General features: G+C 25.1%; 2 protein-coding genes across 3 annotated transcripts in view; both read right to left on the bottom strand.

The window, feature by feature from the left end:
* Positions 1–2,604, bottom strand: part of LOC117168884 (vascular endothelial growth factor A-A) — an 86,655-nt gene extending 84,051 nt beyond the window's left edge. The window contains exon 1 of one of the 2 annotated variants that reach the window (XM_033354782.1): positions 1,846–2,602. In XM_033354782.1, the coding sequence (XP_033210673.1) occupies positions 1,846–1,983 (138 nt within the window). In that variant the 5' untranslated portion in view covers positions 1,984–2,602. Of the gene's footprint in view, positions 1–1,845 lie in introns of both variants that reach the window. The other variant, XM_033354783.1, reaches the window with a different exon arrangement.
* A 1,735-nt stretch (positions 2,605–4,339) lies between these two features.
* The window catches only part of LOC117170016 (protein ANTAGONIST OF LIKE HETEROCHROMATIN PROTEIN 1-like), a 30,912-nt gene continuing 21,847 nt past the window's right edge, over positions 4,340–13,404 (bottom strand). The window contains exons 4-5 of the mRNA XM_033356531.1: positions 5,073–5,146; positions 4,340–4,971 (exon numbers count right to left, since the gene is read on the bottom strand). Coding sequence (XP_033212422.1) covers positions 4,427–4,971; positions 5,073–5,146 — 619 coding nt within the window. The 3' untranslated portion in view covers positions 4,340–4,426. The remainder of the gene's footprint in view (positions 4,972–5,072; positions 5,147–13,404) is intronic.

Below are 13,404 nucleotides of genomic sequence, written 5' to 3' on the forward strand. Positions count from 1 at the left end.
TTAAATTCATCTTTAAAGGTTGAAAATTTAATTATTTCGTTAAAAATGCAACTATTTCATTGAGAATTTAATTATTTGGTAAAGAATTCATATATTTTATTGTAAAATTAATATTCCTAGATTCAAAATTCATATATTTAAGAAAAAAATGATTGTTTTGTTGAAAATTTAACTATTTTTAAAAAATTCATCTTTAAAGGTTCAAAATTCAAATATTTCGTTAAAAATTCAACTATTTTATTGAGAATTTGAATATCTGGTAAAAAATTAATCTGTTTTGTTGAAAATTAATATTCCTGGATTGAAAATTCATATATTTTGATCAAAAAAATGATCCTTTTGTTGAAAATTTAACTATATTTTTTTAAATTCATCATTACAGGTTGAAAATTCAATTATTTCGTTAAAAATTAAACTATTTTATTGAGCTTTTTTTATTCGAAATTGACTTAGTTTATTGAAAATTAATCTTTTCTGGTAAAACAATGACTTCTCTGTGTCAAAAAAATTAATCTTTTTGTTGAAAATGTAGATAATTGGTTGAAAATTCAACTATTTCAAGAAGGTAACATTTTTGGTTAAACTCTAACTATTTTTTTTTTAATTAATCAGTTTTGGTAAGAATTTAACTACATTTTGTTAGAAATTAATTCTTTTTGGTTCAATTCAACTGTTTTTAATTAAAAATGAAAATATTTTCCCGGTTAAAGTATAAAAAAATTATTTCTCTTTAGCTTCACAGGGATTCGAACCCAATAGACCTGGCTTCGAATCCCAGCTGAATTATAAAGAATTTTTTTTCAAAATTACGAAAAAATAAATATTTCTAAAATATCAATATAAGGCCAGAAGAGAAAAAGAAACTATCATCAAGTATAATTAATAACTTATAGTTTTATATGCGACAGAGCATAAAAAAACCAAGAGTGACAATTACTCCTCATTATTGGTCCTTGCTGCATTTAAAATACAATCGAGTTGGTGTTTAATCGCTAGATAAATCCCTGCGGAAACACTTTGTAGTCGAGATTTTAATCACACTTCATTACCTTGCGACGCAGTATTACATAATTTTTGCATTTTTTTTTTGAACTCCAGGAGCTACTGGTTTTTAAAATTTCAAGTATCTCCAATTTAAAAATGTTTGTTTTTTTTCGCTCTTCGGCGGATATGAAGGACTAATATTCGATCTTTATCAGGTCCAAATGGTGTACCTTACAAATCTAGACAAACTGGTTAAACTGGTAGGATTGCTCACCAAGTTTAAATTGTGCCAATCTTTTCGTTAAGGAAAATCGTCATTATTGCAATAAAGTCAAATTGAAGGTACACTTATCCAATTATATCGCTTATGAATGAGTCAGGTTTGTAAGGCTGATCCAGAAAACCCTGATTGACTATTTTCCAAGGTTCGTTCCTAGGACGTCCTAGGTCGGCACAATCAACGTTTCTAGGACGTCTAGTGTCCTGAAGAGGACCTAAAGACTTCTAATTTTCTAAAGACGTTCTAAATACGTCTAATGTCCTAAATATGTCCTAAAAAGGCCTAATGTCCTAAAGGTGTCCTACAAATTTATAATATCCCAAAAAATGTCCAAAAGACGTCTTAAAGACGTAGGACGTTCTCGGGAAATTTCTAGGACATCACATGCCATATAGAAATTGATTGTGCGGACATAGGACGTCCTAGGAACGACCCAAGGACGTTATTGATATTTTTATGGTTTTTTGCTCCCTGGGTTATTAGGAATGTACCAAAAATGTCTCTAGAACATCCTTAATTTTTTCCCCCACCATTTTTTTTCCTAAAAACTAATTTAATAAAAAAAAAAAAATTACACTTACCACAAGATCACACGAATTGCTGAGAACTGAACTCTCCTCTCTCCTTGAAATCGGTCCCGGCCATTGGATTGCTTCCGGTTCCTGGTGCCGCTCGCACGACGAAAATCCACAGACGAGCGCGAAAATTAGAAACCACATTTTCAATCCGTATTCTCAATCGGGCGCCGATTCCAACATTCAGAGGAACCGATCGACTCGTGCGAAAGTGCCTCCAGCCTCGCTTGTGTTTACCTGTTTTCTTGTCACAAACAAGAAAAACGAGTCCAACTGCACTGTATTTTTTTTTCTTTCTTTTTGTTGTATTGGCTTGGAGAATTCCTGTAACACTTTGCTCGCTCACTTTCAGCAAACCGCGCGAAATACAAAATCGGCTCCGTCTTTCGGGACGTGTACCACTCACGCTGGCTGGATACCTTCTGCTAGTGGCAAAGTCGCATGTCGTCACACACTCTCAACTCCCACACCTTGGAAAAACGTCCCGTATGTGTGTGTGTGTGAGTGTGTGTGTGTGTGTGTCACTTGCAATCCTCTTCCAGATAACAATTTTTTGTCAAGCGGTAGCTCAATTTTAGATAAGGAGAGACCAATCAATCAAAGGAATACATAGCTCAGAATTTGGCTCTTCCGTTTCTCGGCTCAAAAAATATCGACAGGTCAAGTCTGAAGATGCTCTAATTTCAGATTTTCGGGTTTAGATGTGAGGAATGACAATTTAAGCAGTGGAATTTAGTATGCGAGAAATCCAGAAAAAATTTGAGGTGAAACAAACTAATTTAATTGTCATTAGATTATTTTAGTACAAAGAAAATAGTCATTTGAATTTCAAGGGACATTCAGAAACTAGGTTACTAATCTTGGCCTATTTTTTTGTTACCTAATTGGGTGATTATTTTTTTTTATGAAAATAGGAGAATCAATTATTTTTCATAAAAATATTTCTAATACGATTTTTAATTCAATATGAAAAGTGTTAAAATTTATGAAACTTTGAGTCGCAATATATTGTACTTTCAACAAAATACGTGAATTTTCAAGTAATAAAGATTAATTTTGTACCGAAAGGGGATGAATTTTTAAACCCAAAAGGACGAATACTCAATAAACAAAATTAATTTTTAACTTTAGAGTTGCATTTAACAATAAAATATTTGAACTTTTAACCAAACAGTTAAATTTTCAAGCCAAAGAGACGAATTTTTTAAAAGACGGTTTAATATTTTAACAGAAAAGTTAATGTTTAACAAAAACAATCTATTTTTTTTATAATAGAAGATTTATTTTTAATCCAATAGTCAAATTTTCAACAAAATAAATACATTTCTGATTAAATAGTTGAGTTTTTAACTAAAAAATACAAGTTTTCAATAAAAATAGAAATAGTTAAGTGATGAATTTTATATCCAACAATTTAAAAAAAAAACTGTATTTTTCAAAATAATAGATCAATTTTTAAGCAAGTAGGAGAAAAGTTTTTTTTACACTAAAAAGTTCAACTTTTAACAAATTAAATTTTTTAACCGAAAAAGATCAATTTTAAAACAAACCGTTCAACCAAATGGTTTAATTTGTAACCAAACATGAAAAAATTGAGTTTTCAATGGAAATAATTGATTTTTTACTGAAAACAAAATGAATTTTCAACAAAATTGTTAAATTGTAAAGAACAAATATGAATTTTTAACAAACTGGTCATACTTTCAATAATGTAGTTGAATTTTTGAAAAAAATATTACTTTTTAACACGATGGTTGCAATTTTAACAACATAATTAAATTTTCAACGAAATAGTTAAATTTTCAACTAAAAACGATCAATTTTTAACCAAAAATGAAATAATTAAATTTTCAATTGAAAAAATTAATTTTTTTACTGAAAACGAAATGAATTTTTAACAAAATAGTTAAATTGTAAAAAAGAAAGATAAATTTTTAATGAAAAATTAATTTTTAACAAACTGGTCATACTTTCGATAATGTAGTCGAATTTTTGAAAAAATGTTACTTTTTCAAAAAATAACAGATAGTTTAATTTTTAACTAGAAAGGTTCGATTTTAAACTAAAAAGGATCAATTTTAAACCAAAAATGAAATAATTAAATTTTTAATTGCTAAAAATTAATTTTTGATTGGAAACGAAATGAATTTTTAACAAAATACTTAAATTATAAAGAAGAAAGATGAATTTTTAATCAAAAAGGATTTTTTAAGAAACTGGCTACAGTTGCAATAATGCAGTAGAATTTTTGAAAAAAATATTACTTTTTAACATAATAGTTGCAATTTGAACAACATAATTATGTTTTCAACCAAATAGTTTAATTTTTAACTAAAACAGTTCAATTTAAGATTAGAAAGGATTGATTTTTAACCAAAAATGAAATAATTAAATTTTCAATTGAAAAAATTAATTTTTTACTGAAAATGAAATGAATTTTCAACAAAATAGTTAAATTGTAAAGAAGAAAAATGAATTTTTAATCAACGTACCTCACTAGTTTGTGGACGGCCCTTGTGAGCACTTTACGACTTTATTTTGAATGCAGAGATAGAATAAAGTGAAATTTCCAAAATTTTTCTAAACGTTACTTCATTTCGTCATCAGAAAAAGAAATTTTCTCTTGCGCACCATATTCTTCGAAGTCGATGCTTTCCAGTAAGAGCGATCCCGTTTTTAAATGATTTTTTATCGCCTCGCGATGATCACGGTCCTCCTGTTTTGGGATAATCCTCAAATCCAAGGTTTTATCCGGCTGTCGGAATTTTTTGGTCAATTCGATTGATTCTTCCAGCCATTGGGCGTAGAATATATCCCCATTTCTTTCACAAATGTTGTGAATGGCACAACAAGCGGCAATTATTGCCGGTGCGTATCTGAAACTAACGTCCATCGTTTGACTCAGGAATATGAACCTGCCTCGAAGTCTGGCTATTGCCTGTTCCGAGTAACTTAAAATTTCTTCCATTTGTGTGTTGAAGACAACTTCTGAGGCTGTGGTTGGTGCTGGGTAGCCTGATATTAACCAGGGAAGTATTGGATAAATGGTTGCACCTGCAATTTTGTAGGGAACATCGATGCCCTCTATGTTTCTTCTTTCCTGGTAGAAGAAAAGACCATAGAGCACAAAAATTAAAAAAAATTCAATTTAATAGAAGGCCTTGAAACTCATTTGCAGGGCTCGGATAGAATAGGCAGTGTTCATTTTATCGCGGTCTACCTGCTCGTCTTACCCTCTCCACTCGACTTCTCCTCACGTCGCTGACTGAGCGAGAGCGCTGTGTCGAGCCTCGCCAGCGGGGGGCCCCTTGGACGCAATGAGGAATAAAATACCAAACATAAAACTGTTCTAACTTTGCAATCAGTATTTAAAAAATATTATATTCAGAATCTACGTTCTTTTTGTGATTTAAACGATATGTCACTTGCAATCAAAACATTAAAATTGGATTAAGTTATCGCTAGCTAGCGTTATGGAATTTTTCGTAGTATAGTTGAAAATGGAACAGTATATTTTGTAGAAAATTCATCTGTTGATAATTCAGCTTCTGCATCTTGTTGAGAACTTAACTATTAAAAATTAAACTGTTGAGATTTGTAGAAAATTCGTGTGTTGCTCATTAAACTGTAGAATTTTGTAGCAAATTTTTCTGTGGAAAATTTAAATTTGGAATTTCAAAAGAATATATGAATTTTAACCCAATTACCTGGAAGAATTTCATACTTTGAAAGATCAATTTTAACCAAAAATGAAATATTGAATTTTCAGATTGAAAAATTAGTTTTCAACAAATTAATCCATTTTATAACCAAAGAGATAAATTTCACACTCGAATGGTAAAGTTTGAACAAAACAAGAATTATTTTTAGTTAAAAAATGTAATTAAAATTTAAAAAAAACGATTTTTCAACCAAAGAGATGAATTTTCAAGTAAAATGATCAATCTTAAACAAAAGAAAAATGAATTTTCAACAGTGTAGTTCAAATAATAAGTTGTAAAATTCATTAATTTTCAGCTGCCCATTCTTTAAAAGTATGCTTTAAAATTAATTAATTTCACATTCCAGTTTAAGATTAATTATTGAACAAAGCATTGGTTTTAATGATTAAAAAAATGTATAAAATGATATTATAATAAACACGATTTTTAATTTATCATCTCCAGTTTGTAGAATAATATAATTATTAAATAATTTCTAATTAATAATATGAATAATTATACCTAATTATTTTAATCCATGTTATTTAAATTTATTATATTTACAAAAAAATAGGTATTTATATAATAATAACTAGAGGATGATCATCAAATTCAATATAATCTATATTAGGAGCTATTTAATATCAATATTATTATATTTTAAATCAATTTAATTATATATAATATTGTTAATTATAATCGTTGCAGAATTAAATTCTGCTTCTTTTGATTTAGCTGAAAGAGAATCAGAATTTGTAGTTACAATTTTTATTTTTTATCACAAGTTTAATAATAAATGATATTATTATTATTTTTCGTGGAACTTTTCCTGAATATCGATACGATAAATTAATCAAATTAATTTTTAAAATATTTTTCCCTAAGATTTAAAATTAGATAATATATTTATACTCAATGTAATGGTTAATAATTAGTAATATTTCATTAAATTATCAATAATAATATTTGACTATGCAATAAACTAAAAAGTTCGAAGACTCCACTTATGCTTAAAATTAAAAGAATGTAATAGATTTAAATTTATAAAAGATTAAAACTTGATACTAGAGAATTTCATATATTTTTTTCTTTTAATTTTTCCGTAGAGAATTAAATTTTCATAAAAATTGTAACTACTGATACAGATTATCTTTCAGCTAAATCAAAAGCATGATAATTTAATTCTGCTCCTAATACAGAATATATTGAATTTAAAGATCATCCTCTAATTATTACTATATAAACTCCTAATTTCTACAAACAAAATAATAATACATTTATTTGCATAATATGGATTAAAATAGTTAGATCTAATTATACATATTATTAATGATAAATTATTTAATATTTCTATTATTCTAAAACTGGAGATAATAAATAAAAAATTGTGTTTATTATAATAACATTTTATATTTTAAAAAATCATTAAAAACAAAGATTGGTTCGATAATTAATTGCAAACTCTAATGTGAAATTAAACAATTTAAAAGGAATAATTAAAATGACATTCATTTAAAGAATTGGAAGCTGAAAATTAATGAATTTTACAACTTAATAGTTGAACCAATTTGTTGAAAATTCATTTTTTTGTTTAAGATTTAGCATTTTTGTTGAAAATTTATCTCTATGGTTGAAAAATCGTTTTTTTTTTTTAAATTTTAAATTAATTTTCTAACAAAAAATAATTCTTGTTTGGTTCAAACTTTATCAATTTAGTGTGACATTTATGTATATGGTTAAAAAATGAATTATTTTGTGAAAAACTAATTTTTCAATCTGAAAATTAAACTATTTCATTTTTGGTTGAAAATTGATCTTCTCAAGTATAAAATTCTTCCAGGCAATTGGGTAAGAATTCATATATTCTTTTGAAATTACAAATTTAAATTGCCCAGAGAAAAATTTGCTACAAAATTCCAAAGTTTAATTAACAACACACGAATTTTCTACAAATTTCAACAGTTTAATTTTTAACAGTTAAATTCTCAACAAGATTCAGCAGTTGAACTGTCAACAGATGAATTTTCTACAAAATAAACTGTTTAATTTTCAACTAAACTACGAAAAATTCCATAATGCTAGATAGCGATAAATTATTCCAATTTTAATGTTTTGATTGCAAGTGACATATCGTTTAAATGACAAAAAGAACGTAGATTCCGAATTTAATACTTTTTAAATGCTGATTGCAAAGTTCGAACCTTTTTATTTTTGCTATTTTATTCCTTATTGCGACAAAGGGGAGCCCCGCTGGCAAGGCTCGACACAGCGCTCTCGCTCAGTGAGCCACGTAAGGGGAAGTCGAGTGGAGAGGGTAAGACGAGCAGGTAGACCGCGATAAAATGAAAACCGCCGGACAGACTAGTTGTCTGCAACGGTTTTTGGTTTCGTGAGTTCGGGGCCGTATTTAAATTACATAACGGATTATATGTCCTCTGTACGACCCCCCTCACCGTTGTAAAAAAACCTACACAAATATTTCTGCCCCCCCCCCCCACTTCTGTATTAATATTTAAATACTAGCATCTTAATCGTCTAATACTTTTAACATATAATCCTTTATTAACGCAATAAAACAGTTTTTGAGACACAAATTCAACATTTTCATATTTATTAATTTATTTTCAACAAAAAATATATTTTCTATTATATAAGATGGCTTTTTAATGAAATAATTGAATTTTCGAAGAAATAACTGAATTTTTAACATATTAGTTGAACTTTCAACCTAAAAAGATAAATAATTCCTAACTAAAAAGTCTCATAGTTTATACTTCAATAAGAAAATATTAAATTTATAAAAAATAATTTTCATCAAAAAGACAAATTTTCAACAAAGAAAGATTTTTTACAAAAGAAAGAGATAAAAGTTTTTCTGAATTGTATAACCTTCAAGCCAAAAGACGGATTTTCCCTACAAAAACTCAATTATCAAACAATAAATCTAAAAAAAAAAAAAATAATATGATTTCTTAAAAAAGTGATTCACCCGAATCTCTTAAACAACATAGTTGAATAATCAAACAATTAATAATCATTGTTAACCAGCGAGTTGCAATTTCATAAAAATTAAATTTCTACTAAAAAAGATGATTTTTAAATCAAAAACATAAATTAAAATAAAAAAAATAGATGAATTTCCTGTTACGAAAGATTTCAGTTGACTTTTTACGATCAGAATATTAATTTTTAAGCAAAAAATAAATTTCTGCTAAAAAAAACGAATTTTCAATGCAAAAAGACGAATTTTTAAACAAATGATGACTTTTTAATAAAATTGTTGAATTCTGGATTAAATAATTGCATTCTTATCCAAAAAAGATTAAATTTCTCTTAAAACAAATGACTTTTTATTAAAAATAAAAAATAGATGATTTTTCATCCAAAAAAGATTCCAGTCGATTTTTCAAGATCCAAATATGAATTTCATAACAACAAATAAGTTTCTACGAAAAAATTTGATTTTCAATCCAAAACTAAGAATTTGTTCAACCAAATAGTACGTGTTTTAAACAAAATAGTTAAATTCTCTACCAAATAGTTGAAGTTTTATCCAAGGAAGATAAAATTTCTCTTAAGGCAGATGAATTTTTAATCTAACCAAACCTTTTTTTTAAGTTAAAGTTTTACCCAGAAAAGATATCAGTTCTTTTTTTAGTCCCAAAATATTGCATTAAAACTAAAAGTAAATTTTGCAACGAAATATTTAAAATTTCAACAGAACAGCAGAAGTTTGAATTAAAAAGTATGACTTTTCAATAATTTTTTAAAATTTTCAACCAAACAGTTTCATTTTTGTCCAAGAGAAAAAAATTCCACTAAAACAGGTGAATTTTAAAATCAAAAAGATGAATTTAAAAAAAAATAGTTGAATTTTTATCGAAAAATCTGTAATGAATAGTTAATACGGGTATTATTGAATTTTTAAACTACGAGAGGTAAATTTTTAGTAAAAATTGAAATAGTTAAACTTTTATTTAAAAACATTTTTAATTATAAAAAACAATTAGGTTTGTAACAAATTGTTAATTTTTCTTAACTAAAATATTGAACTTTTAAGATAAAATGAGGCATTTTCTATACAAAACAGTTGAATTATCAAATCAAAAACATAAAATTGTCATGAAAAAGTTAATTTTATACCAACAAGACAAATTTTCAACAAAATATAAGAACTCTAAACCCAAAAGTTGAAAATTCAGCAAAACTAAATCAATTTTCAAGAAAAAAACGCATTTTTAACACTTTTAAATAGTTCAATTTTAACAAAAAGTTGAATTTTTAAGAAAGAAAGAAAAATTTTATTTTTAATTTTGCAAAAGCAATTTAAGTTTAAAACCTAACTGTTAAGTTTTTAACCAAAAGGAAACATTTTTAATCAAAGAGTGATTTTCTACCCAAAAAATGAATGTTTAACAAAATTGAAGAATTTTTAATCGAAAAGTTGAATTTTCCACTACAAAAGATAACATTTTAAACAAAAAGATTAATTAACTAGTAAAAAATACGCATTTTCAATAAAATTTAAGAATTCTTAATTGAAAAGTTGAATTTTTAACTAAAAACGATGAATTTTAAAACAAAAAGATGAATTTACTATAAAAATGAGGAATTTTTAACAAAATTCAAAAAATTTAAACCAAAAAGTTGAAGTTTCAACTGAAAAAGAAGAATTTTTAAACAAAAAGATTAATTTACTAACAAAACAGACGAATTTTCAATAAAATTCGAGAATTCTCAATCGAAAAGTTGAATTTTTAACTAAAAAAGATGAATTTTAAAACAAAAAGATGAATTTACTACCATAAATGACGATTTTTTCAACAAAATTCAAGAAATCCAAAACAAAAAGTTGAATTTTCAACTAAAAAAGAAGAATTTTTAAACAAAAAGATTAATTTGCTAACAAAAAAAAAGACGAACTTTTAATCAAATTCAAGAGTTCGTAACTAAAATCTTGAAGTTTCAACTAAAAAAAAAAATTTTTTGAACAGAAAGATTCATTAAAACCAAAAAAGATAAATTTTTAACAAAATGCAAGAACTCTCAACCAAAAAGTTGAATTGTGAACTACAAAAGATGAATAAAAAAAAATAATTTACTACCAAAAAAGAAGAATTTTTAATAAATTTGAAGAATTCTCAATCAAAAAATTGAATTTTCAACTAAAAAATAATTAATTTTTCAACAAAAAGATTCATTAAAGTCAAAATATTAATTTATCACGAAGAATGGCAAATTTTTAACAAAATTCTAGAATTTTGAATCAAAGGCTAAATTTTCATCTAAAGAACAAGAATTTTTAAACAAACAGAATAATTTACTACCAAAAAAGACGAATTTTCCATAAAATTCAAGAATTCTCAATCGAAAAGTTGAATTTTTAACTTAAAAAGATGAGTTTTAAAACAAAAAGATGAATTTAGTACCAAAAATGACGAACTTTTAACATAATTCGAGAAATATAAAACGAAAAGTTGAATTTTTAATAAAATTCAAAAACTCTCAACGAAATAGTTGAATTTTGTACTACAAAGGATGAATTTTTAAACAAAAAGAATAATTTACTACAAAAAAAAACTTTTAACAAAATTCAAGAAATTTAAACCAAGAAGTTAAATTTTCAACTAAAATAATTAATTTTTAAAGAGAAAGATTGATTAAAACCAAAAAAGAAGAATTTTTAATAAAATTCAAGAACTCTCAAACAGTGTTGAATTTTCAAATAAAAAATATGAATTCTTAAACAAAAAGATTAGTTTACTACCAAAAATGACGAATTTTTAACAAAATTCAAGAATTTGAACCAAAAAGTTAAATTTTTATCTAAAGAAGAATTTTTAAATAAAAAGATTAATTTACTACTAAAAAAGACGAATTTTTAATCAAATTCAAGAATTCTCAATAAAAAAGTTGAATCTTCTACTAAAAACATAAAATTTTATACAAAAAGATCAATTTTCTATCGAAAACATTAATCATCTAGAAACGTACTAAAAACGTTACCATATTTACATTAAGAAACAAAATTTTTCCTAAATTTGTAATTCATTTTCAACTAAAAAGAAACGAATTTTCTGCCAAAGAAATTATTTTTTAAATCACTGTGATGAACTTTCAACCAAAAATATGAATTTTCGCGCCAATAGTGGAATACCCAACCCAAAAGTTGAATTTTCTATAAAAAAAGAACGAATTTTTAACTAAACATATATTTTTTTAACGTAAGAAAGGCATTTTTAACAAAAAATAAAACAGTTGAATTTTCTACAAAAGCGAACATTTTTTTAACGAAAAAGATTTCATTTCTATCAAAAAGGTCAATTTTCCACAAACCATTGAATAGTTAAAGTCAATTTTCAACTAAAATGATAAATCTTCAAATAAAAAAATAATAATTTTTAATTAATACATACATTTTCAACTAAATAGATAAATTTCCCAACAAAATAAAATATGTCAATTTTCAGTTAGCAAAATAAATTATCAACTAAAAAATAAACGAATTTTCCGCCAAATAGTTGAATTTTCAAAAACAGAAATTAATTTGTAACTAAAAAAGAGGAAGCTTTAATTAATGATAGTACTTTTCTACTAACAAAATAAAATTAAAATTCAATAAAATTTCAAGCAAAATAGTAAAATTATCATCTAAAGAAGGCGAATTCTCAAAATTAGGTGTCATAAATTATTTATATTTCAGCCGAAAATGAGTTTAATTTCAAATAAAAAACAGCCGATTTCATTTAAAAAATCGACTTTTCTACAAGACATTGATTTTATATATGAATTCTCAACGAAAAATATAAGTATACTAAAAAATAGTTTAAATTTTAAATAACAAATTTTAATTCATTCAAAATGATGAATTTTTAACAAATTAGTTAAATCAAACATTTGCAATTTTAATTAAAAAAAAAAGATTATATGTCTAACAAAAGAGGTGAATTTTTAAATTAAAAGGACGAACTTTAAAAAGATTGTTCAATTTACACTAAAAAAAATTTAGAAGAATCATTATTTGAAGAAAAAATTAATTTTAAATACAAAATAAAAATTTCGATTGACTATTTATTTTGTAATTTTCGTTAATATAATTTTTCTAGGTTTCTCGAAAAATTTTAAGGATATTTTTCAAGATTTCAGATATGACAAAAAAGTATTTAGAAAATCTTAAAAACATTTATTTTTTTATTTTAGAGGATTTAACAAACATTAAAGAAAAATTTCAAATTTTCGGACATTTTTTGAATTTTTAAAATATTATTAATCTCTTCTAAAGCCTAAATTTCTAAATATATTTTAAAATGACTGTAATTATTCCTAAAATTGTTTAAAAATTTTTCAGATTCATTTTTGACAACATTTGAAATTTTCATGTAATGTATTATAATCTTTTCAAATATTATATGAAAATTGATTTTAAAAAAATGAAGCATCAATTTCAATATTCCCAGGAACCTTAAAAATTATTTTTATTATCTTGAAACCTTTTAAAATGTTAAAAAATTTCACAATTGTATTTTGAAATCTTCAAAAATCTGCCCTTTGTTTGAATTTTTTAAAAATTTTTTAAAAATTTCTAAATATCTCTTCTAACTCGAATTTTTTCTGAAAACTTTAGAAAAAAATCTGCAAAATTGAAAAAATTCCCTTCAAATCTTCCAGATTCTTTTTTGAAAATTTCGGAAATCTTCAAATGTTTTGAAATCTTAATAAATATTTTCTTAAAATAAATGTAAGACATTTAAAAATTTCCACGAAATATTAACCCTTAAACGGCCAAAACGCCACTACCGGTACACTGCTTTTCAACGGCCAATAACTAAGACTATTCGACACTAGAAAAAATTGAGACACATAT

The sequence above is a fragment of the Belonocnema kinseyi genome, chromosome 3, assembly GCF_010883055.1.
Source record: "Belonocnema kinseyi isolate 2016_QV_RU_SX_M_011 chromosome 3, B_treatae_v1, whole genome shotgun sequence".
NCBI classification, from domain to species: Eukaryota; Metazoa; Arthropoda; class Insecta; order Hymenoptera; family Cynipidae; genus Belonocnema; species Belonocnema kinseyi.